The sequence below is a fragment of the Larus michahellis genome, chromosome 21, assembly GCF_964199755.1.
Source record: "Larus michahellis chromosome 21, bLarMic1.1, whole genome shotgun sequence".
In the NCBI taxonomy this organism is placed as follows: domain Eukaryota; kingdom Metazoa; phylum Chordata; class Aves; order Charadriiformes; family Laridae; genus Larus; species Larus michahellis.
Window position 1 is genome coordinate 931,134 of NC_133916.1, and position 23,833 is coordinate 954,966.

General features: G+C 40.2%; 1 protein-coding gene across 2 annotated transcripts in view; it reads left to right on the forward strand.

The window, feature by feature from the left end:
- KDM5B (lysine demethylase 5B) overlaps positions 1-23,833 on the forward strand; it is a 55,572-nt gene that overhangs the window by 9,408 nt on the left and 22,331 nt on the right. For both annotated transcript variants that reach the window (XM_074564060.1, XM_074564061.1), the window contains exons 2-12: positions 3,697-3,774; positions 5,099-5,221; positions 6,068-6,238; positions 11,357-11,491; positions 15,420-15,513; positions 17,192-17,295; positions 18,144-18,302; positions 18,844-18,963; positions 19,416-19,574; positions 20,020-20,201; positions 23,016-23,178. In XM_074564060.1, coding sequence (XP_074420161.1) covers positions 3,697-3,774; positions 5,099-5,221; positions 6,068-6,238; positions 11,357-11,491; positions 15,420-15,513; positions 17,192-17,295; positions 18,144-18,302; positions 18,844-18,963; positions 19,416-19,574; positions 20,020-20,201; positions 23,016-23,178 — 1,488 coding nt within the window. The remainder of the gene's footprint in view (positions 1-3,696; positions 3,775-5,098; positions 5,222-6,067; positions 6,239-11,356; positions 11,492-15,419; positions 15,514-17,191; positions 17,296-18,143; positions 18,303-18,843; positions 18,964-19,415; positions 19,575-20,019; positions 20,202-23,015; positions 23,179-23,833) is intronic.

The following is a 23,833-nucleotide window of genomic DNA, read 5'->3' on the forward strand; positions in this document are numbered from 1 at the left end:
ATTGGTTGTTTCAACTTTGAGTAGTTCAGATGCTCCAAAATGAACTGTTTGTGACTTTAAAATGAATCAATGATAGTCAAGTGGCCTGTTTATGACACCTGTTATAATTTCTCCAGGTGGCGAGTGGCTCTGTATCTGTAGCTGACTAATGTAATATGAAACAGTTTGTGATAAATGGGATGTGCAGTAGTGTTTCTAAAGTCAGGAGTCTTTTTATAATAATCTAATATAACCTACTGTATAATATATAGCATGCATTTTCACCCAGCTCTACCTGCTTAAAAATGTCAAAAGCCGGAGTAAATCAATCCAGTGTTACCTCTCATTTAAGCCAATTTACCATATCTCAGTAGAGACTTTCTTGTTGCTAAAAGTTAAATGCTTTTAAGGCTGTTCATAGAATCATAGAATTGTTAGGGTTGGAAGGGACCTTAAGGATCATCTAGTTCCAGCCCCCCTGCCCTGGGCAGGGACACCTCCCACTAGATCAGGTTGCTCAGAGCCCCGTCCAACCTGGCCTTAACAACTGCCAGGGATGGGGCTTCCACCACCAATTTTTTTTTTCCAAATTTTTGTTTCTAGTCAATGGACCCGTCTGCCTGATAGACTGAAAAGCTATCTACTGAAAGTCCTATATTGAATAGATTGAATTTCCAAAGCTTCTCTTTGTAAAACAGCTGACGTACCATCAAAGTGTTCTGGTGTGTGCAGCATTCATTCGGTATCATTAAACTTAAAAACTGCAAGGTGTCAAAAATACCTGTTGTGGAAGCTTGTGTTGTCTGGAGTTCTGTTACTTTTTCTGATTAACTTGTGTTTCGCTAGAGCAAGTGTCTTTGGCCAAAAAGGAGAGTTTCCCAAAACATACATCTCCTATTTATTACTGACTGGCGCATGGAGTTAATCAGCTAATTCTGCAGTACTATGTTTTGGTACACCATGTTGTGATTATGGTATTTCTGTGAGATAATGCCCATAAACTTCTTCTTTCGCTTTCATAAGTGCATGGGACAAGCTGCTTCTGTCCTGTCTGAAGACAAGCTGCTTTCTAGCAGTGGCTCCTAAGCCCTTATCTGTCCTGGGGACCCTTGTGTCTTTATTTCTTTAAGATTGAGCATGAGCTGGAGCGTGTAGGAACAGGTAGGGATCCTGTTCCTCCTGTTGTGCCTCAGTGGCATACAGGCTTTTCTCTGGGCTCTCCCCAGAGCAGCAGACTGTGCCAGGGGACACGAGGCCTCACCAGAAGAGCCTCCTGCACTCTCCTCTCCCTTCTTTGGCTTTCCTGACCGTCTGCCAGTCCTTTATCTGCAAGCGATAGCCCTGACAGCGTCAGGCTCAGTAACGGAGTAAAGTCACTGCCTATGTGAGCTAAATTCTTGCTCCTGTTCTTTTCATTCCTGCTTCTTGTCCTCTGCAGGTTGTCGTTGGTTGTAGGGATCCTGTTGTAGGGCAATGCGTGGCCCACCTGGCGACTGCCTTGGCTCATCACTTAGCTACGTGGTCAGCCAGCACATGCCCCTGTTTCATTTACTCTCTCAGCCTAAGCAAAGTGTTTAGGATCGATCTTGCAGTTTGGCAATGTCCCCAGCATGTACCAAGGGTGTTCCGTGTTGTTACCACTGTGTGTCCTCACCTGGTTTGGTTGATGGTCTTCTGTCTCTCTCCATGCACGGAGTAAACTCCAGACTTGTGACTAATGATGTAACCAGTGGGTTCAGCCGGAAAGTCAGATTTGTCCTGTTGAAGTGTGACACTTCAAATCTTGTCCTGAATGTTCCCAGTCATGTTTCTCCTCTTACAGTTTGTGGGTCACGAATGATTCCTCAGATATCAGAACATTACAAAAGAATGTCAATGTTTTCTTTGTTAGGCTTGTTATTTTTGTTGCATTTGGTGTTCTGGCAAACAAAAAACATGAGGTTAATTTTATCTAGCTGTTTAAGAACATCATGCCATTGGACACCAGTCTTAGTTCTGGGCTTAAAAGACCAAAAATGATTGAGAAGCGTGTCCCTCTGGTTGAGGATTGACCGTCATCTTGATAATTTGTCATCTTCATCCCCCTATTGTCATCTAACTTCCAGTTCAAATTTTAATTTCAACCTTGCTGAGTTTTGATGTGCTGAAACTGTCTTGTAGGATCAGTAAACTTTAGACGTCCGGATTAGTTAATTAGTTTGATAAAACACGTAGATTGGTGTCCCTCTTTGCTCTTGAGGTTTTCCACGCTCTTGGTGGCTCTTGCATACCTTCTCTCCAGTGGTGAAAATACCTGGTTCTGCCGTGGGTTTGCTCTAGTGACAGGGTGGGGTCACAATATAGAATTGAGCCTGGGTGTTTGTACGTAAGGGGATTTGACACTAATTTTTTGTATTAAGTATATCTGCGAAAATAACAGACATTCTCCTTATGGTGTTGCTCTTACTTTAGTTGCCTTGGTCCACAGGTGTTGAGTAAACGTTCTTTTTTCCTGGTAGAAAGCTCTTGTCTTACTCCACTATCAGTAGCTCTCGTGTGTTATCTTCATTCTGTAATTAGTGATAATAAGATAGCTTTATATGTAATAAATTACTGTCAAGTTTAAATCAAATCTAATTTGGTTTAGCGAAGCTGTGTGCTGCCAAACCAACTGCATGTGAGAGATGTCAGAGATCTAAAAGATAAAATTGCTTTATAGTTGTATTTATAAATAACACTACCAGTTGCAGGTATTCTGTCAAAGTAATAATAATCTTTTTTTTAAATTGATCATATTCCAGCTGCTCCTGAATGTTTGCAGACAAGGAATTAAGAAAAGAAGCTTTTATTTCTGTTTTTTAGTGCAGCTGCTGTTTGTTTTGGAGACCAGCTAACTGCTGCATTTGTCCTTCATGAGCATCTAAAGACTCCACTATCGAATGTTGTTCTTCCCCACTGAGGCAGGCGTTGCAGTTTGGAACATGGTTTATCAAACTGCACTTTGTTCTGTGTTTTGCGTGGTAACAATACTGAATTTGTTAAGATAAGTAACGTCCTATCTCCGAGTTGTAACCGAGTTTCTGTTACTCCGGTTTGCAGTGCTGGGGGGGCTGCCTTGCACGGTACCAGCCCTTCCCAGGGAGTTGTCTCGCTCTCTGGCAGACGCAGCCCTCAGTGCCACATGGTTCCCCTCTGGGAATGGCCTGGGCAGGGGAGGGTTGGCATGAGACCAGGGGATGGCCTGTGCGGCACCGTTAGCTGCCCTGCGTGGGTAGGGAGAAGATGGACTGACTCAGTGGGCAACTGGAGGCTTGGCTTTGGGGACAGGTCCTTAGTCCCCAGGTGCCATTTATTTTGTGGCTTCAATATCTATTTCAAAGGCACACTTAAATATTTTAAGGGGTAGGCAGTGAAGGTCACTCGGCATATCTCGTTCTTCCTGCTTTCCAGGCTTGTTTACCATGGAGTAATTTGGAAACAGAAGTAGAGCTCCCCACAGCTGGGAGCACGGTGGGGTGCGATGGCCCCAGAGGCTGGGATGCAGCCCGTGCCAGTGGGCAAGTGCTGCGTGGCCACCACGCTGAGCTCCTGCCGTCTGCTGGAGGGGCACGTGGTGGGGAGGGTTTGGAAGCCACGGAGACTTCTTCCATGCTTTGGGCTCACCTGGCTTTTGACTGGCGTGTAGAGAGGTTTCCTTCATTTTCCTGGTCTTTTGATGAAACTCTTCTGTTTCTCCAGGACTGGCAGCCTCCATTTGCGTGTGATGTCGATAAGCTTCACTTTACACCGAGGATCCAGAGGCTCAATGAACTAGAGGTAAATTGTAAAGCTGAACATCGCTTCTGTTCCAGAATGTTTAAATACTCCTTCGAGAGGCAGTGTTTTCCAGTGGATTGACCGTGGGCTGTGTTTCACTTGAGCTGACAGCACTCAGGACCTCTGAACATCAGTTTTTAATTAGCACAGAAATTAATCTGTTTCAGAATCTAGTTAAAAACATCCCAAGCATAAAAAGTAAAGTTAATGCTCATTAAAGGAATATAATTCAGGTCTTTTCCACGCAGAGGTGCTTATAAGTGGTTAAACTCAAATTCTCAAGTACCATAGATTTCTATCTGGGTTTTGTGCGCATACAGCATCTTTTAAAAGTAGAAGAGATGAAGCGTTTACAGAATGCTTTAAAAATAACAAGCCATTTGCAAGAAACAATTACAAAATCTGGATTCAGTTGGTGTGAAATTTGCTGCTCGCAAGCACTTTCCTTCACTGCTTCATGAATTCAGACGAGAGGGAGGGAGTGGCGAGGAGTCCTGGGTAGCTCGCCACTGGTATGAGTTGGAGTGGCGGTGACCAATTGTTCTTGTGACGCTCGTTTTCTGAAGTCCTGGTGTGGTTGTGTGGAGTCCCGGGGAAGGGCTCGAACGCTGGCTTCGGGTGCTGAGAGAGAGATTTGCATGGACACACGCTGGGTCAGAGCTCTCTGGAGTTGCTGAGCAAGTGAGTCTGCGTAGACATGGCCTTTTTTTACCTTAAGAATCGACAGTGTGGTGAAAATAAAACGTGTCAAAATTTAAGTATAAGCTACTACTAGAATTGGACATAGCAACAGTCCAATTGTCTTACCACGTGAATTGCTGGGCAAACAGACTAGTTGGCTTGCCCTGCCCTGCCCGGTTCGTATCCATAAAAATGAAACAAATGCAGTTGGGAGTGAAAAGGGATAACAGAAAAAAACTTTTCTAATTTTTTTTTTTAATAAGCCATAAATATTGGCTTATATTTGGTTTATTACAAATAAACAAAATTGTAGGAAACGGTTACATTTATTAATGTAATAAATATACTAAATTTTAGCAATGCAGCTCGTTTAGGTAGTTTTTAGCAGTAATAACGCATTGCTTGTCTGTTCTGAGAAAGTACTTTCCTAAATGCAGTAAAAGTTAACAAAAAATGACTTGAGGAAAGATTGGTAGTATCTGTATGGAATTTTTTTTTTTATACATTATGACAAGAGGGGAAAAATGCCAAATTACACTTGCAGAGGGAAAAGCCAGGCAGGCAACTGAGGCTGCAACATTATAAACAGTGGGCTACTACAAAAGCATGTGCAGTTCATTGGTTTTGTTTTTGTTTTTTTCAGGCCCAAACTCGTGTAAAGCTGAATTTTCTGGACCAGATTGCAAAGTTTTGGGAGCTTCAAGGATGTACGCTGAAAATTCCACATGTGGAGAGGAAGATCTTGGATTTATTTCAGCTTAACAGAGTAAGATTGCTACAAGGGAGAAACTCTTCCTAAAAAGATGTTGTGTTATCTCAGTTTGTGGGGTGTTGTCACAGTTGTTCAAGGGGTATTGCTTTGTTTAAGCTAACATAGCTAATGTGACAAAATAGTAGGAAGTTTCCATGTGAGCTAGGACATCAAATTAAATTTCCATCTCTCTAAAGTTGAACTTGGATACAACAAGAATAAATTTAGGCTTAACTGAAGGAAGATTCTGAACAATGACAGCAGTGAGTGAGAAAAAAAAAAAATTCCATTAGAAATACGGGAGAAAAAAATCCAGTTCCTTTTAGGATGAAGCTTGTTAAACTTCTGGAGAAGTTTTATGTATTCTGATAGCAAGAGATGGCGTTCACTGACCCCAAGGGTGTGTTCTCTCTGTTTCTTTGTTTAGGTTAGTTTTTATTTGGTTGATTTTGAGCCTGGTTCATAGTACTTAGTGAGAAGAACTGATTGTACTGCGCTAGAAAGTTGTGTTGGAATACAAAGTAGAGGCGTGACAAATTGCGGCCAGAAAAATTCTCAAAAGTAGGCTGAATTATGTCTTGTTCATTTAATAAAGGTGCTGACTTGTTTGTAAAATAATTCAGCAAGTTTATACTTCTTGAATAGGTTGTATGGTTATATGTTCCAGTTACAGCTTTCAAACAACTTTCAGGTTTTGATTTGGATTTTTTCGTTGTTGTTGGGGTTTTTTTTTTTAATCTATGTTTTTCTGGTTTAAAATAGCAATTGTGGTGTTGTCTCTTCTTTTAAACTAGCAGTGCTTTCCTTAAATGCTGATAATTTTAGTATTAAATGTACCACCATTTTGTTTTCGCTTTTTAGCTAGTCGCAGAAGAAGGAGGATTTGATGTAGTCTGCAAAGAGAGAAAATGGACCAAAATAGCCACTAGGATGGGATTCGCTCCTGGCAAAGCCGTGGGTTCGCACATCCGTGCACATTACGAGCGCATTCTCTATCCTTACAACTTATTCCAGTCTGGAGCGAGCCTGTTGGTAAGCTATACTGAACCTAACTGAAGTCCAATTGATTGAGCAGCCAGTCTGTTATTTTTTATTTATTGATGGAACATTTCCAAAGACTGCGTTTTACACTTTGTGGCATGGAGGTGACAAGACGCAGTCTGGTGTTGATGTGAGCAATTCAGAAAGCCATAGGCAAACTTTAATTCTAAAAACTTTTACTTTTGATTAACTCTTGAAGGTAACCTCTTAACTGACTACTTTGAATACTACCTTTTGTATATTTTCTCTACAACTTACAGAAGCCTCATGATAACGGACATTCAGACTTCCTGTAACGATTTCTTTAATGCTCTTTTGTCAAATGCAAAATACTGCTGTATTCTTAGGTCATTCTAGGTCCCTCTGTCTGATACAGACACACGGCACTCTCGTTGTGTCACTTGCACATAGAGTGACTGAGGAACTCTAGCAAACCGTGGCAGTAACTCATCTTGCTTTTGCTAAGGGTGTCCAAGTTCAAGAATGCTTCATGGGTATTGCAGTGTAGTTAACAGTATGGCTTTTTTCAAGCTTAAATCTTTATCCTTCCTCCTTTGATTTGGCCATTAAAACAGAATTCGGTGTTGGCTGAGAGTGGAAGCAATGTAATCTCTAATGGAGAATAGGGCTTTTCTTTTAGTGCAGTAGTCATTTATTTGGAAAACTAAAATAAGTTGCAGTTGCCAACATCCATTTTTATTTATTTGAAACATTCGTACCACGATGGTGAGTGGTGACCTTTTTTAAGCAATAAAAACCCTAATCCTGTTACAAGGATGTCTCTGTCTACAGAAGTCAATGCTAGCGTTTTCCATAGAGCTACCAAAATGAGGGAGGGTTTTGACATAAGTCAGGAAGGTTGGAGTTGAAGGCTTTTTATTCAGCCCGTGTTGATCACATTTTGGTAAAGAACGGCTAGATTCTGCATACCCTTCGGAAAAAATAATTTAACCTAGTAGGTTTGACTGTTTTGCAAACAGAGGGTAAGAATAAAATATAGTTGAATCTTAGAATCTTTGTGCTAGGAAAACTGCTGTATCAAAAATATTTTGCCTGCCTCAAATGTATTTATGTTCAGCGATGGAAAGCAACACCATTTTCTGAAGGCATTTAATTGAAAACTTTGCATTTTTATTAGGTCTGAAAATTGTGGATTCTTGGGTTGGTTTGGGTTTTTTAAGCTGGTGTGTTTTGTGACACTTAGCTTTGCTTTCATATTTTTGAGGTGTGCAATTGCACAGGGAGAGACGTAATTAAAAGTTGTAAAACAGTTAACATGGTACTACTACGCTTCCTTGGAAACGCGAGTTCCCCATGCGAGTGCTTACCACGCAGTCAATGTTTACATTCATGGTTTTCTCAGTAGTGGCCCTTTTAGAAGAGAAAAGCCTTCTCAAATGAGGTCACGCTGCTTCTTAAAGTGACTTCCCAAGCTCTCTCTTGCAGTGGGCTCCTGGCGTTAGTTCCAAACAGATGTGTTTAGCGAATGCAGTTCTGGAAAAGCTATGTAGGTATGGGGAACGTCACGTTTTAACTCCTCCCCCAAAAGCTATTAAAATATTCCTCTCCCATATGTGGGAGACTTATACTTTCAGTGAACTGAGAGAATCCACAGAAATAGGTTGGGATTAGCTCACTTTTCACTCAAAGACTTTTTTTTTTTTCTTCTTCCTGACAATGTTGTCTTCCAACTGAGTTTGTTTTGCGATACATTTTTTTGAAGAAAAAAATCTCAGATGAGGTTCTTTTTGGCTTTCTTCCATGTGTTCTCAGTAAGTGGTGCTTCCCCAGATGTTTCCTGTGTAGGTGCCCGCTTTATTGTATGTCTGTTCAGTGCTTTACTGGGAATCTAAGCATCTGTGATTTTTGTTTTTGGAGAAGTAGCAGCTATTCGATTTGACAGCTGTCAGTTTGAGATATGTGGTTCCTTCTTGTGATATTTCAACAAGCCTTTTGAGAGAAACTCTTCATGCAGCTAGGATGATCATCCATAAAAGATTAGTGTGAGCGTTCATTGATTTTTTTTTTTTTTTTTTTTGATTGGTAGTACTTGCAATATCCATTGACTTTTTTTCTGCAAAAGTTGAAAATATGGAGTGGTGTAGTTTCCACTGATGAGTATGCCATAACTTAAATCTCTTCCAGATCTGTGTTTAGCATTAATTGTTTATGTGTGGCTTAAATATACGTTAAACTGCCTTCAGGAATTATTTTGACAAATATCCCAGCTGGAGATATTTCTATATACGTACAAAAATAGTGAAACTACTTGGAGCTGTTCAGAGGTGAACAGATAACGTGTTTTTATTAGAGCTCTCATTCAGGCAAACGGCAAAAAATTCTTAAATCGGCCAGTTTCTAATACTCAAAGCAGCTCCCCACAGGGGTGTATTTATTTTATTCTTATCTTGAAGCATGAGGTGTTGGGTGTTTGTCTCCAGGGCAGTTGCAGTAAACCTGTCGGTGTACTGCTTCTTACTGGCCGTGCCTCGCTTCTAAGCCGCAGTAGCCGTGGGTGTGAGACTACAGAATCGCTCCCTGTGCCCAGAGGGATGAATGTCCCCTTGCATGAATTGAGGGGTCTGGAATCTTCAGTCAGTGCATCTCCTGTGATGCGTTCCCCAGATGTTTGCCTGTTTTAAAATGCAGCTAGAGCTTGGGAGCGTATTGATGGTCTTGCGATGTTCTGGTTTTGAGGGAATGCAGCTGGTTCAGTAATTCTGGGTCTGGTCTCTCTTCCAGCCTAAGGTTTAATGTCCCAAGTGGGACTCATAAGTCCAAAGATTTATACGTTTATGCCTCTAATAAAGATGTTTCTGTGTGAGATGCCTTTCTAGAACCCTTTACTGTTACTGGAGAAAAATAAGCACCTCTGGGGTGTTTGGTGGTTCTTGTCCTCAAGTGGATACGTAGTGGGGGTAGACCAGTTGTATTTTGCAAGTACAGGGCGCTTGGGGGATTAGTTTATCTGTAAATTACTGCGTCATAAACATCTAAACCTGGAGGAGATGGATTGTATCCCTTTTTTTTTTTTTTTCCCCCCCCCATCCTCTGGCATCCTGGAGGCCTTATTAACATTCCTGCCGTGTCCTTTGCCTGCCTGCTGAAGGAGCTGCTCCTTAATGGTTTCAGCTGATGGGCTTTTAACTTACTCTCTGCCACCATTTGGAGTTCAGGGATTCTATGTGCAACCATCTTCTCGGCATATAATGAGATCATGATCATAGTATGTAGGATGAGCTTATGGTAAATTATTGATAGAAGCTTAACCTTACCAAAAAGGCTCTGCTGGTTGGGAGAGGAAAGGACTGAAGAAATGGCAGCTGGTGTCCTTGGCTAAAGACACATGATCAGTTGATCAGGTCAGTCTAGGAGTAAAGTGGGTTCAGAGGAATTCCCATCTGTAAGACAGGACTTCGCTTTTTTTTTTTTTTTAAAATGAGGCAAGTTATGCTGTTTGTTGTTTTTCTCTTTCAAGGTTTCGTTACCCTTTTGTTTAGGAAAATCTGTTTCTGTTTGCCTTCTAGGTATTTGCTTCAAGGATGATATGTCCTCTGTTATCAGAAGGAGTAGAAATTTTTTTTTTTTTGGTGAAAGATTTGGGTTTCACATGAGAACAAAAATCAACCAGATTTTATATAAGTCATTAAATTTGGATGTCCTGTGTCGAATTAATCTCATTTGCTTTTCGGTTCTCATTTTCATATTTTTCCTACTCACTAGCCTTTTCTCCTTGTCCATTCTCTGTCCTGAGAAATTGTTATTTTTGGCTTTCTCCCACTGATGCTAATGTGAACTACTTCACATCGTCATCTTTCGGCGTGAGCTTTAAGGCAGCCCACTGTCCTGACGAGCCAGCCGCAGTGCTCTGGGGCCGCCTGTGAGCATCAGCCAGGACTAACTGCTCATGTGCATAATCCACACAGTTGGGTGGTTTTGTGTATTTAATGTTGAAATTAAGTCAGACATTTGCTTTAGGAGAATAAGTCTAGAGCTTACAAAGTCTGAGACTGAAGGCAGACCTAAACAAAGCAGGAACTCTGGAGGTTTCTTTGAGCAGTGTTGTGGACTGTCTGTGGGTGACAGTTAATGTTATCTTGCTACCCTTGACTGAGATTTCTTTTTTGTTACATACATGTTTCTTTCAGCAGGGACTTGTCTTCAAAATGCCGCTTTTTTCCTCTTTTTCCATCTCCCCTTCTGACTGTCATTTGTTTCTGAAAGTCTGATTTCTGTGCTGTCTGCAGAACAGCCCTTACGCCGCTGCAGTGGTTCTCTTGCAGCTCCTGCCCTGTTTCTCCCTGGCGAAGAAAACGCTTGTGATGGGAACAGATTAACAGAACTTCATGTGAATTACTTTCTGACAGCATAAGACGACTTCTTTCTTTAGAAGTTGTTGTTTACTCATTAAAAACTGTTATATTTTGTCTGCTGTTACTGAGTGTTGTGTGGCTTGACAAACTTGGAATTGTCATTAATTATTATTTTTCTTGCCAAATGTATGCACAGTTTTCAGCAATTAAATGTGTTCATTCAGCAACTTGAACTAAAACTATTCTTGCATCTTCTTCCCTTCTGCCCTTAATTCATGGAGCAGAGTTGTCCTCTCCAAAACATACAAAGAGCAGTAGCTTCTGCAATGTTCTTCTGACGAAATTGTGTTTCAGTTAAGGCAGGGATGTATGATAGGCTGTAATTTACTTTTATATTGCTCTGTATGTCAGCATTACAGTAATGCAACTTGAGGACACTGCGGCAGTTTCCAGTGTGCTGTTGGTAGTCTCCAAAAGCACCATTTGCTAGAAGAATGGCTATTGGTATTCCCATACAGAAATGTTTGGTGCTCGTAACATTTAAAGGATGACTTCAGCTTTATTTAAGATCCTTTATTATGGTTATTGCCTTCTGTAAAAGGGCAGGAAAAAGTGATTTTGTGACTTGTTCAAATAGGTAATGTTACAATTGTCATAAATACTGTTTTTATTAACTCAGCACGGCAATTACTAAAGCCCTGTCTACATTCTTTCACATTAGCCAGGAAATTGTTCTCCACAAAGTTTGTATTAGAAGCGGAGGCAGAAATTAAATAATCAAATTGTGTCTCTTTAGTGCTTGCAGAAACCAGATCTCACCAGTGACACAAAGGACAAGGAATATAAGCCCCACGATATTCCGCAGAGACAGTCTGTTCAGCCATCTGAAACTTGTCCGCCTGCTCGTCGAGCAAAACGCCTAAGCGCAGAGGTGAGATAATCAGGCTTTCTGTGGGCAAACGCTCGTGGTGACCAACCTGGGAATCGCTAATGCAGTGGTAGTTTGCCTAGGCACGTGGCACAACAGGTTTTTAAGGTACAGGTCAAATGTTATTTCGATCTGATCGCTAAATTTATATGCATAGTAAACAGCTGTTTAACTTTTTCTTTGTCATTGTTAAACATACCTAAATATTTATAAAAGCATAAATTATAAATAATACAGTAAGGATTGTGTGATACTTTGAAAAGCGTGTCACTGAGGTTTGGAGTTCTGAGCAGCTCTTCTACTGAAGCTGTTCCACTTATACATTAGTTATGAGTGTGTACGCTATAATAATGTTTTTAGCATGATTATAAATAATAGGGGGCTCATACATTAAAATACAGGTGACATTCTAGAAAGAAGGCTTGTCTTTTGCAGCCTTGATCTGTCGTTTCCTCAGAGGACAGCCCGGGAACAATAGTTATACTTTAAATGTTTTGGGAGGTTTCTGTAAATCTTTCATGAGTTGAAGCCGGGTGTTGGAGCAGGGAAGGTTTTTGTTACAACATCAGCATTGTTGTATTTCATTTTTCACTCTGAATTCTGTCAATTTGCGACACTTTCACCATGCAGTTTAAGGAAAAAAGTGCATAAAACTAAGTCAGTATGGTTTTGTACAATCAAACAGGATTAATTTTACATGGCCATAGGAAGTAATATTTAATTGGATAAGCATAAAATTTATTGATTATATCTGCACAGAGCTCTCCGGTGAGGACATATTTTAGGAGATCGTCATGTGTCTCCTTCGTTGCTGGAGAACTGTAATACTGTGACTTCAGTCTTTTCTGGGCTGATGTTCCTGCCTTCGGAGGTTTTACTATTTCTTTTGTTTGAGCAGATGAAGAGTAGGGGAGGCTTATTCCCAGGAGATGGTCTTAGTGGTGACATCATGAGTTAGAAAGGTCATGTTTGACTCCCTTTGTTTATATTCCAGATTTCTATTTAAGTTCGTTTCAGCCTCTCTGTTGACTCCCATTGTTCTAGTCTTTGTCGTTATTACTACCAAGTAGTATGGCTTAGTTCTTGCAAGTTCTGCCTATAATTATTCTTAGTTACTAAGTTACAATTAAGGCTTTCTGAAGCTTTTCCACTTAAATACTCGCTTGCAAGTAGATTTATAATTCTGAGAAAACCTCAGTAGTATGTTCTTAAACTTTCCATTCAAAGTACCTGCCTGTGGTTGAAAGATGCTAGTTCTTGCGTATCCTTTAAAGTTTAACGGCAGGACAAACATATAGGAAAATTTGGGCTGTTTTCTCTGACAGTGGTGTCAGGTGACACTGACTAACCAAGAGTGCGGGTTTTGGTCGTTTCTGTGGGAGCTAACTGTTCCTCCTTAGCCAAAATGCAAGGCTACCCTCTCACTCCTTCCCTGAGCGCTACTGATGTCATGCACCTAATTTCAGTGGAAAGAAAATACTTGATTAAGGATAGAATTGAAACATACAGAGGTAAGGCTGAATTAAGCAGCATGGGCTGACTTGCTTAGGAAGGAGCTGTGGTGTTTTAAAACAATAACTTCCAAAAGTTAAGATTTGTTAATCAGAGCGTTTCCATTCCATTTCAGTGCAAAGTCAGCTAAGGTGATTAAATCAGTTTTATTGTCCATTGGAGCTACAAGCAGTTGATTCTTGCACTGACCTGGTTGCAAAGTAGTAATGTTTGGTTAACGTGTCTCGACTTTTTGCTCTAATGAGATATACAAGGATTTCTCAGTGTCTTAAATTGTAAAACCTAAGTCCATTCTCATGTTTACCAGTTTGACGTTTCCTGCTGTTCAAAGTCTAACCATCTACTATAAACCTTTAAAATAACTGAACTACAGGAAAGTACTGTAAATTATTCTTACTAGCAAAAAATACAGCCTATGGGGATAAGTGTTAGTTTGAACTGTAAGACACACAGTTTTACCTTGCCCTTTCCTACTCGGTGAGTAAACACAGGGGAAAATGTAATTAGAAAGGAAAAGGACAATGAGAGTCATGGGCTGGTTTTGAAATGCAAAGGATTTAGATGCTTGATGTGGAAAAGATAAGTGTAAAAAGACCAGAACAATGTTGTGGATGTGAAAGGGAGATGAATCGATACGATAAAAGGCTCATGCTGAAAAAAAGAGCTGCTCTTGTGAAGCTAAATCTAGGCTTAAGCACAGAATATGGATGTAGCCCATAGAAGTTAAAGATGCAGAAAATGGGGCAACTGTTACTGCCTTGCTTGAGGATCCAGTGTTACTAAATATGATGAACAGCATTTTTTGGCATATCGTAAGCAATGGGACCCCTGCCTGGTCTCATGGAGACAGTCATTTTGACAAAGAGAACACAAAAAGTGAAGGGGGAATAATGTCAAAATCACCTCGGAAAAATCCAAAACAAACAAGCACGCCTGCAAAAAAAAAAAAAAAAAACAACAACCCCAAAGAGAACAACAAGAAACCCCAACCCTTCGAATACCCCCTGTTGCATTCGGGCTGGAGGTCATGCTTTTTGAACTAGGCCAACCAGTCCCATTATTTGGGGTTCAGGGAGTGGTTGATAGTGGACTTGAGTGAGTAGTAAGAGAGCAGTTGCATGACCTCATTTCCTTAAGAAATTAGGCTTAAAAAATACAGTGTTGGAGAAATCCATCTTTACGCTGAGGGATTTGAGAATTGTTCTCCCACAATCTCAAAACTTCAGGGAAGAAATATAAGAATTAAATGGAAAAACGTTATTCTGTGTTGAAAGCTCTGCAATACAGCAACTGAATTCCCTGCTTAGAAGGCCAGAGCATATTCTGCTTCTCAAGAGTAAAAGAAAATCTATGAAAATCCAAAGTTCCTTGCTCCTTTGCTTCTTATCAAGTTCCACCGAAATCAAGCTAAAAAGATGGTGTTATTGGCACAGGCTCTTTGTAGGATTTTCTTTCAAATCTCTTTATGTTGTTCCCTGTATTGTTTCTCTCTGAACTCTTTTTAAATAATTGAATACAAGTATTTCAGAAATTCAGGTTGCCTTTTCAGATTTATTTGTTTTTAAGTATAAAATAGTTCTTTGAGTTTAAGTGAAGTCCTCTAGGTCTTTATCTGACTTCCATCTGCCTTGCTTTTTCCTTCAACAAGTCAGATTACAAGTTTGGAGACCTCCATTGTACCTCACTGAAGTCTTTGTGTCTCACATTGGCTTGTTCTCTGAACCTTTGACGTCCTCTCTTGGCATTTATCAGAGTGGATTAAGACTTGTACGCAGAAATACTTTTTGAATTTGGAAATCAAAATTATCTTTTCCTGGTTCTTTTCTCTTGAGAGTATTGAAATGTGTATTTCAAAACCTCGCAGGGTCTGCCACCAAAGCTACTCAGCTGTAGAGACCTGCAGAGAATCATTTAGGTCTTAATGGGTGCTCTCTTGTTAGGACTTTGGGTGTTGGGCATCGGCATTTCTCGTCTCCAGAGCCAAAGCAGCTCTGAGGGGCGGGAGGAGTTGGGCGCAGGTTGGATCTCTCTGCGTGTGCAGCCTTTCCAGAATCGTGTGTTGGTCTGTATTTGGGCAAACAGCCGTGAGTTCAGATGGCAGCCAACCGGTCACATTTCCCAAGTAACAGGCAAAATGGCCTCAAGTTGCTCCAGGGGAAGTTCAGATTGGATATTAGGAAAAATTTATTCACAGAAAGGGTTGTCACGAGGCACTTGGTGGTGTTTAGAAGCCAGGTAGCTGAGGGGCGTGTTTTAGTGGTGGTTTTGGCAGTGTTGGGTTGACGGTTGGACTCAATGGTCTGCAAGTTCCTTCCAACCTAGACTAGCCCGTTCTAGACCATTATAGGACATGACTATTTATTTATTTATTCGTTATAGGACTGATTTTCTTCTGTGGGGTTTTTTTTCCTCTTTTAAGGCAACCAATATTAAAACTGAATCTGACGCTCCAGAAGCCAGAACTCACAACCTGAGACGTAGAATGGGATGTGCACCTCCAAAGGGTGAAAACGGTGAGTGGCAAGTGGGGAGTGAAACAAAATGTGAGTGCAATTTCTGTTACTTTGGACAAACTGATTTTAAAACCAGAGTTAAATTCAGCAGTTGGAACAATTCAAAGTATTTAAAAAACCACTTCTATTGACTGAATTTTAAAATTGGAATTTATTGTAAAAGTTCTTTTATGGCTTTGAAATCTTTCTGGGTTTTTTTATAAGTGGTTTAGTTTTCTTGGAGAAGATCTTTTCAGTTGGCAAAAAAATTCTGCTTTTTTTAAACTTCAGTGCCTCTTATGGCACAATTAGAAATGAGATTTGAGTCATATCTCTATTTTGTATTTTAAATAGCTAGCATCAATCCACTAGCTTTAAATAAATGTAAAAGAACGTAAAGATACATTCTCTTTTAAGAATGTATCGGATTTCAAACACTTTTAGGAAAGAATTTGAATTTGTAATCAGGAAATTAAACTCATGAAGGCAGAAGATAGTATGTTGTGAACCTAAGGATAAAGTTCCCATAATAAGATTTTTTTAAATTGCTTCTATCAATAGTCCTTAGTCTGTTGTTATCTGTCCCTAAGAAGTAATAATTTCAGACTGAGAAATGTTTAATGCCATCAAACAGAAGAATAAGCTTGTTGACAAATAATTTGTCAAGCAAATATAGGAACCGTTTACAACTATTTAATAATTGAAATTAACTAAGCAGTTTGTCAGTCTCCTTTGTTCGTTCAAAATCTTTTTTTCAAGAATTCGTGTAGATTGGTGTCTTATTTAATTTGATAATTTTTTTTCTTTAAGGAGTTTCTCTAGGCATTAACTCCCCTTCGCCCCCAAAGAGTGGGAGGAAAAGCTGTAGACAGTTTTTTAGTACTTAAGTTTCTGATCAACGTAGATGTTCTTCTCTTTAATGTCTTTGTTAGCTCTTGGACTCCAAGAAACACTTCAGGTTGTTTCATGTCCAGGTGTCAAGGTCTCTAGCTCACTTGTAACTTCAGCGAAGAGCTTCATTGTCCCCTTGGCTTCAGTGCCAGAGCCCTGGGATTCTCCACACTGTTGTGTGGATTTGGGGGTGTGGTGTGTGGTTTTTTGTGGTTTTTTTGTTTGGTTGCTTGTTTTTTTTGTAATGTCAGGAATGGGGACTTGAGTAGAACCATGCCTGAATTAGGAGTGTAAGAATGTAGAGGAACGGCTTCTTTGTCAGGCCGTTCCTGCTGCATGCTCATCTCTGACGGTACGTTTTCATGAAAGCGAAAGCTACAAGACACTGAAGTGTGGAGATCATCGTAGGAAGCTGTAGTGTTGTTCGTGTCTCCATGTGACATGTTGCTGTAAAATTGATGGAGTAATTCAACCATATTTGTTAACACCACATAGAAACAAAATAATAATGTAATTCAAATTAATTTAAATAGGATTTAAAATACCCACTCAAAAAATGTGGGCTGTGATAGTCATTGCTAGCTCATGATGGCATCCTTGTTTTTTCTGATACCAGCTTCTGTAGGCATTGCAGGTGTTCAAATCTTGCCTTAAGCTGACTGAAGCAAGCGTGTGTAAGTGATAACGACTCAACAAATCGCTGAGTGATGCAGTCTAACAAGTAATAACAGATACAATAAATAATAACAAGTAATGCTAAACATTAAAACATTTTGTAATACCCTCATTTTTTGTTCTGTTTTGCCAGAAAAGGAAATGCATAGCACAGTGAAACTTCCCGAGAAGCGAGAACATGCTGGGGAGCCAGAGAAAGACAAATCCAAAGTCCGATCTAAAAAACCCACTAATGCTGTGAGTACACCCTGCCTTCCTGCTGCTTCATATTGATTCCGCGTGTTTCTGGGTTTCTCCTGGGCGCATAGTGAAATCTCATGTCATTCGTATCACACTAAAGACTCTTGTGTTCTTCGTGTGACCCTGTGGTTGAAACAAAGCGGTATCTGTGCCTGCTGGAATATACGTACTCATAAAGCTTCATGCTGTTACAATATAAAATATTATAAAATACAAAAATAACAGGATAGTTAAGCTTCACTATGTATTACTTAAGGTAACTTGTTTTCTGTCTCCAAAGTACAGTCTCAAAATAAGCATTTTGAAAGAAGAGTCCCAATAGAAGTGGTTCTTCCGTGAACTCACCTCTCTCCCCATTGCTCTTCAAGGGAGCTTCATGCCAGCTTTGGCACCCGGTTCTCCAGCAGAACTACCACTTAGCCCGCAATTTCAGCACCAACTTGGAAGCTTTGTTATTCAAATGCTTCTTAAAGGACCAACCCTGTTCCTGCTCCAGCTCCCCACACACCACCACCCCCCCTCCAAAAAAGACCCCAAACTGAAAGCAATGGTAGTTTGTTTCACTTTTGAGAAGACGATACTGAGATGCCTTCTGTCCGTGCCACTGCTCGGGTCCTTCCTAAAACCAAAAATGTTCTTTGTTTAAGAACTCTTGCAACTCTTGTTGTCCTTCCTTAATTTATAGAGGGGGATTATTTAAACTTAAGTATTTTGTGTTTGCTTGTCTCATTTTCATTTCAGAGATTAAGTTAAAATAAGCTTTGTCAAATGTCACAGATGACTTGAGTTACCAAACCGCTCACCTGAAGCGCTCAAATTCCCACTCTGACAATTTTTTGTTACAGGTGGATTTGTATGTCTGTCTCTTATGTGGCAGTGGTAACGATGAGGACCGTCTCCTGTTGTGTGATGGCTGTGATGACAGTTACCATACTTTTTGTTTAATTCCACCCCTTCATGATGTTCCCAAAGGGGACTGGAGATGTCCCCAGTGTTTGGCTCAGGTAATCCGTCAAACCATAAAAGTTAGGCTGAAGGTTATTTCTTATTTTGTGGTGGTTTTGGGTTTTGTTTTTAAACGTGATCCTAGGGATTGAAAATACAATTTGTTATTACTTAAGGTTGTGCAAACAAGGCAAGAGAGGGTAAAGCTAAAATGAAGACTGGGCGTGCTTCAAATTGGAAAGCGATCAATATTTTGGAGCCAAAAATTGATGTGCCTTTAAAGAATACAGTGGATTTCAATTGGCACCTTTCCTCTGTATTTCAAATTGGAGTCTCACTGGGTGTTTCAATGTAGAGGTCTATGCATCTTTTTTTTGCTTAGCTCTACCAGAGGAAGGAGAAATTAGGCATATTAATTAATGCTTATTCAGATTTATAAATATTGTGAATTAAGCAGAGTAGTTTCTTCTTCTGACCTGTGTGACTTGGGGCAGTCACTTAATTTCAGTCAGGTGCTGTAATAGTAGCCCATCTGTGTAAAATCTGAGCACAGATTGTCTTATTAATGCATTATAGAAATAATTATCTTTTCAATTGCAGGAGTGTAACAAGCCTCAAGAAGCATTTGGTTTTGAACAAGCAGCAAGAGACTATACACTTCGCACGTTTGGAGAAATGGCAGATGCATTCAAGTCAGACTATTTTAACATGCCAGTACATGTATGTTCATGTATTTATCCTGATGCCATAATGTTGATTTCAGTTTTTGTGCTTAGTTAAAACATAGAACTTTTGAGGGGGAGGGGGGAATTCTGGTTTTGAATGGGATGAAATCCCAAATCAGAAGTTCTCATTTACATCAGTGAATCCTTGTTCTTGCTAAGGTCGTGGTTTCTTGTTCCACTGGCTTCTTGGGTTTTGGTTATTTTCACTTTTGAAGAAGTTTCTGTAGGGAAGAGTATACTCTGTCACCCATTCTTAAGAGAACAAAGCAGCAGCACGTCCTGAGCGGAACCACATTGCTGCTGCATTTTTTTTTCCTCATGTTGAAACAATTTTGAAAGGGGGAAATGCTTTAAGCTATTGGAGGTTCCTCCCTGAGGTAGCTTCTATGCACGTGCTTTTATATACTGATTCCTCAGTGTATCCTCCTTGTTTTTCTTCTCACCTAGATGGTCCCCACTGAGCTGGTTGAAAAAGAATTCTGGAGACTTGTTAGTACCATCGAAGAGGATGTGACAGTAGAATATGGAGCTGATATTGCTTCAAAGGAATTTGGCAGTGGCTTCCCAGTTAGGGGTGGGAAATTTAAAGTTAGACCGGAAGAAGAGGTAGGTCTTTATTAGTTCATAGTGTATGATCGTATTGCAGTTCTTCATTAAATAAGACTCTTTGGTTCAAAACACAATACTGGGACTGGGTTGCAAAGTGTTTGTTTGGTGTATCTGGCACAGTTCTTGAAGAGGAGAATTACATCAGAGTTTTGAATAATCAGAATTTGCTGTGTTTAGACGTTAAAAGCCACAGGTTTATCCTGTAAGTTATTTATTAACTTCCAAACTAAAAAAAAAGGTCTCATTTCAACAAAGCAAGTCATATAAGGTTTGTGAAAGGAGCAAAGACAATGGTGGTTTTGTTTTTTGATTCATTGACCTGTTTCTTATAGTTTTCAGTTGGGAAAGATGCTTTTCTTTTGTTGCTCTTTTGGCAGTTTTACCTTCTTGGGTTTTTTACTTCATGTTTTATAAACCTGTGACTGTTCTGTTCAATTTTCAGGAATACCTTGATAGTGGCTGGAATTTAAACAACATGCCTGTGATGGAGCAGTCTGTTCTTGCTCACATCACTGCAGACATATGTGGAATGAAATTACCCTGGCTATATGTAGGAATGTGCTTTTCTTCATTTTGTTGGCATATAGAAGACCACTGGAGCTATTCGATTAACTATCTGCATTGGTGAGTTTGAGGAATAAACTCAGCCTGAGAAGCAATCTCCCTTTCATTCCCCCTTCCCCTTTTTAATTAGTGGACTAAACCAGATTCATAGAGTTCAGACCAGAGTAACTCCCGCAGTCCTGCAGCAGCGGGGTTAATTTGACACACTGCATTGATCTGCTTTTGGACAAGAGGTCGTATTTTGGAAAGAGACATCCATTCCCAGTTTTAAAAAAATCCATAAGAGATGCAGCAAGTACTCCATCAAATGTTTTATTATGCTCAATATAAAACTATAAACCATGCAAGTTTTTTTTAAAAAATCATCTAGCTTCAACTAACAATCTTAGGATCCTGCATATTTTTTTGTCTGTTAGATAGATCATTCTGTCATAAATCCTCTCATCAAGCAAACACTCGTCAACTGTAATCAGGACAGATCTTTGCCATCCCTCTGATATTCTAAACAGATTGAACTTCTTAAACTTCTCACCTTACAACAGCTTTTCTAGAGTTTGAATTATTCTTGTCACTCTTCCTGAAACCTGTCAAGCTCTTTCCCTTTCCTTGGTCACGTAAGTATTCCAGCAAAATGGTAGAATGACATCCCAGCTACTCTTCAGTAGATTTTCTTTTTGGTCAGTTATTCGATTCCTGCTCCTTGGAATAGCTGCTGCTGTAGCACAGTCCAGGTAGTCAGTGCCTTAATTCAGTTGCTTTCTTAGTACTTGGCATTATTAAAACAAGTGTTTGAGTGAGGCAAAGTAAATGGGTGGTCAGAATTACGTTGCAAAAATTATCTTCTTTACCATTAGTTGCCTTTTTTGTCTGTCTCTTCAGTCACGCTGAAAACTGGGAAGGAGAGGAGTCTTTTTGTTTGCGGTAGAAACTTCAATTCTTCTAGGATAGCTTCCCTCACTATTGTTAGAATGGCATTACGTCCTCCGTAATTTGTCCTGAATTGCGTTAGTGTTTGCAGTGAAGGCCAGAAAGATGCCTAAGTGCATACGTGTGTATGTGCCCACACGTGTACATACATTCACAGACCCATGTGAAAGTTGCCCTGCCTGCTTTTAATTTAGTTCTCCTCCAGCATGAAAGTCCTTAACGTCTTTTCTTTTCATTTACAGATATTCTTCTGGTTTTCCCTTCCCTTGGGTTCAAGTCTGGGATGTTTTAGCGTATGTGAGAGCAATGTGTAGTTGAGGTTAATGCTGTCCTTGGCGAGAGGAGTCAATCTTAATGACATGCCACTGAAGAGACAATGCTCCGAACTCTGAAAAGACTTCAGAAGGCAGGACTTGTTCTTGTGGAATACTAGGGATGGCACGTCCATCTTCAGTGCTTCCTTGTGCCTTGAAAGAGCTCGTATCCTGATACAGTATTTTGAGCAGACAGTCCCAAGTGAACAGCAGCAGAGCTTTCACAGGGCTGAAGGCAATAGTTCTGCTGCATGACTAAATCCTGTGTTAGTTCTTGAAGTGGTAAAAGGGGAAAAGATGCTTGCAAATAAATAAGGTGTGAGTCCTGGTCAGAGGAAGAATTACCATCCTTGATGCTAGTATTTCTAAAGGCAGGAATGTGGAGCTGTCAGGCAGCAGTGCAGAAAGAACTGTCACCGTCATCCATTCTGCAGCTTGCTGCCTTCATCCATTGTGCCTTATCCATTGGAATTCTAGCTTTCGCTCTTATCTGTTCTTCTCAAGTCCAGAGGCCCCTGGTACCAATACCCTGGTCCAAGTTTTAGCATAGTTCATAACTGCTGTCACTCATTCCTGGGCACTGACGTATGTCATGGAGCAGAATTCTTGACTAACCCAGTATTGGGTCAGGACACAGGACAGTTTTTAGTTGCCTCTGTGGCAGGTCTTCATGAGTTCATGGAATTGTTCCAAGATGATAAGGTCCAAGACTGTATAGTCATTGAACACTGCGTAGTGATGGCTCTACTTGTGCTTCTCCTTGTGATACCACTGTGACTGCCCTTCCACAGTCCCTCCTGCTAGCTGTCCTCTTCACCATGACGGAGGTGCTGTTTGAGTACAGGAATAAGCTCCTAGGTATGAGGGATATGCTTTTGGATTCATGCTTCACTCTCTTCTTCTGGAATCCTCCTAACTGCTTCATGATTTGTGGAAAAAGAGAACACTGTTGGGTCAGCTTTAGTCTGCCAGCTCTTCAGGAGTCTTGGGAGAAGGTGATTTGTCTGTTACCTTCTTTTCTAAATACCTTTTCTAATATTGTATAAAGGATTGGAACGCATTTTCATCTTTCTGCTGCAGTGACCCCGCTTCTTTGTAAAACTGAAACGATATCTGCTGGAACACATCTGCATAACCTTAGTTTTCTCAACTGGCTTGCATTGGGTTAAGCTGTTGCTAAAAGTTCTTTGTTCCTACTCTAGATACGGATTATTTTTTTTCCTTGATATCTTTTGCATAATTTGGAAGTTTAATTCCTACTTACTATATGTTGCTTTTATGGCAATTATGCACAAGACAACTGATCCGAGAGGGAGTTTGTGTTCATGGTAAGAGACAAACGGCTTACGTTTCAAAGTTGTGCTGGAATCAGCAGAATTTCACTGAGGACTTCTTCAGTCTTTTTTTTTTTTCCCAGATTATTTTAAGTAATGTGCTCAGAAACGTAGGCAGTTAAAAACTTAGGTCTGGAGGAGGGACCTGTGTAAAATGTGAAGATTCAGGAAGGTACAAAAATCTTTGCATTTCTTCCTGGTGGTATACCCTTCTTTTGACATGGTGTGTTTTAAAGCAGAAGACTGAAAATGTAACTTACAAGATTGCTTATATTTAACTTTTTTTAATAATCTTGCAGGGGGGAGCCTAAAACGTGGTATGGAGCCCCAGGGTATGCAGCTGAACAGCTGGAGGATGTAATGAAGAAGCTTGCTCCAGAGCTATTTGAATCTCAGCCAGATCTCTTGCACCAACTTGTCACCATAATGAACCCGAATACTTTGATGGCCCACGGAGTGCCTGTATGTTGTTGGACTCCTGTGCTACTCCCCCAAACCCAACCCTCTTTCGTTTGCACTGAATTCCACTTCAAAGCTGATGATTGAAGCCACTTTTATTACAGGGATGGTGTGGTAGTTTCCAAGTGGGTTGTATCCTCCTTGTCTAGTATAACATGCCAGTATGAACAGATGGGCAATGGAATCATTGCTTTTGGAATTGCTTGGCAAACTCTTCTCTGGAGATCCACCTTAGTGTATTTCTATTTCTGTCTCTCAGCTGGGAAGTTTAGTCTTGACCTTTGAAACAATGGCAGGAGCTCTTTGTATGTCTGTCTAATCAGACACAATTTATTATTTTTTTTTGGCATAGAGTTTCTGGCAAGTGGCCAAACTCCATTCTTGCTTTATTTGTCATCCACATCCTCTTAGTTTTCCTGGATTCTTGGGTATTTAAAAACATTTTTTCATCAATTTTCATCATATTCCATGCTAGGTTATTCATGGGAATTATGTCCCTTTACAACTTCATTAGCTTTTGACTAGCTGACCTTGGGACTTAAAGGAAAATCTGGAAAAAGTGGCAAAATTTGTGGTGTGTACTATGCTGTGAGAGACTCCAAAATTGAAAGGTGCAGGAAGACCTGCCTGCTTTCATGCTGATTTTGTAGCACCAAAA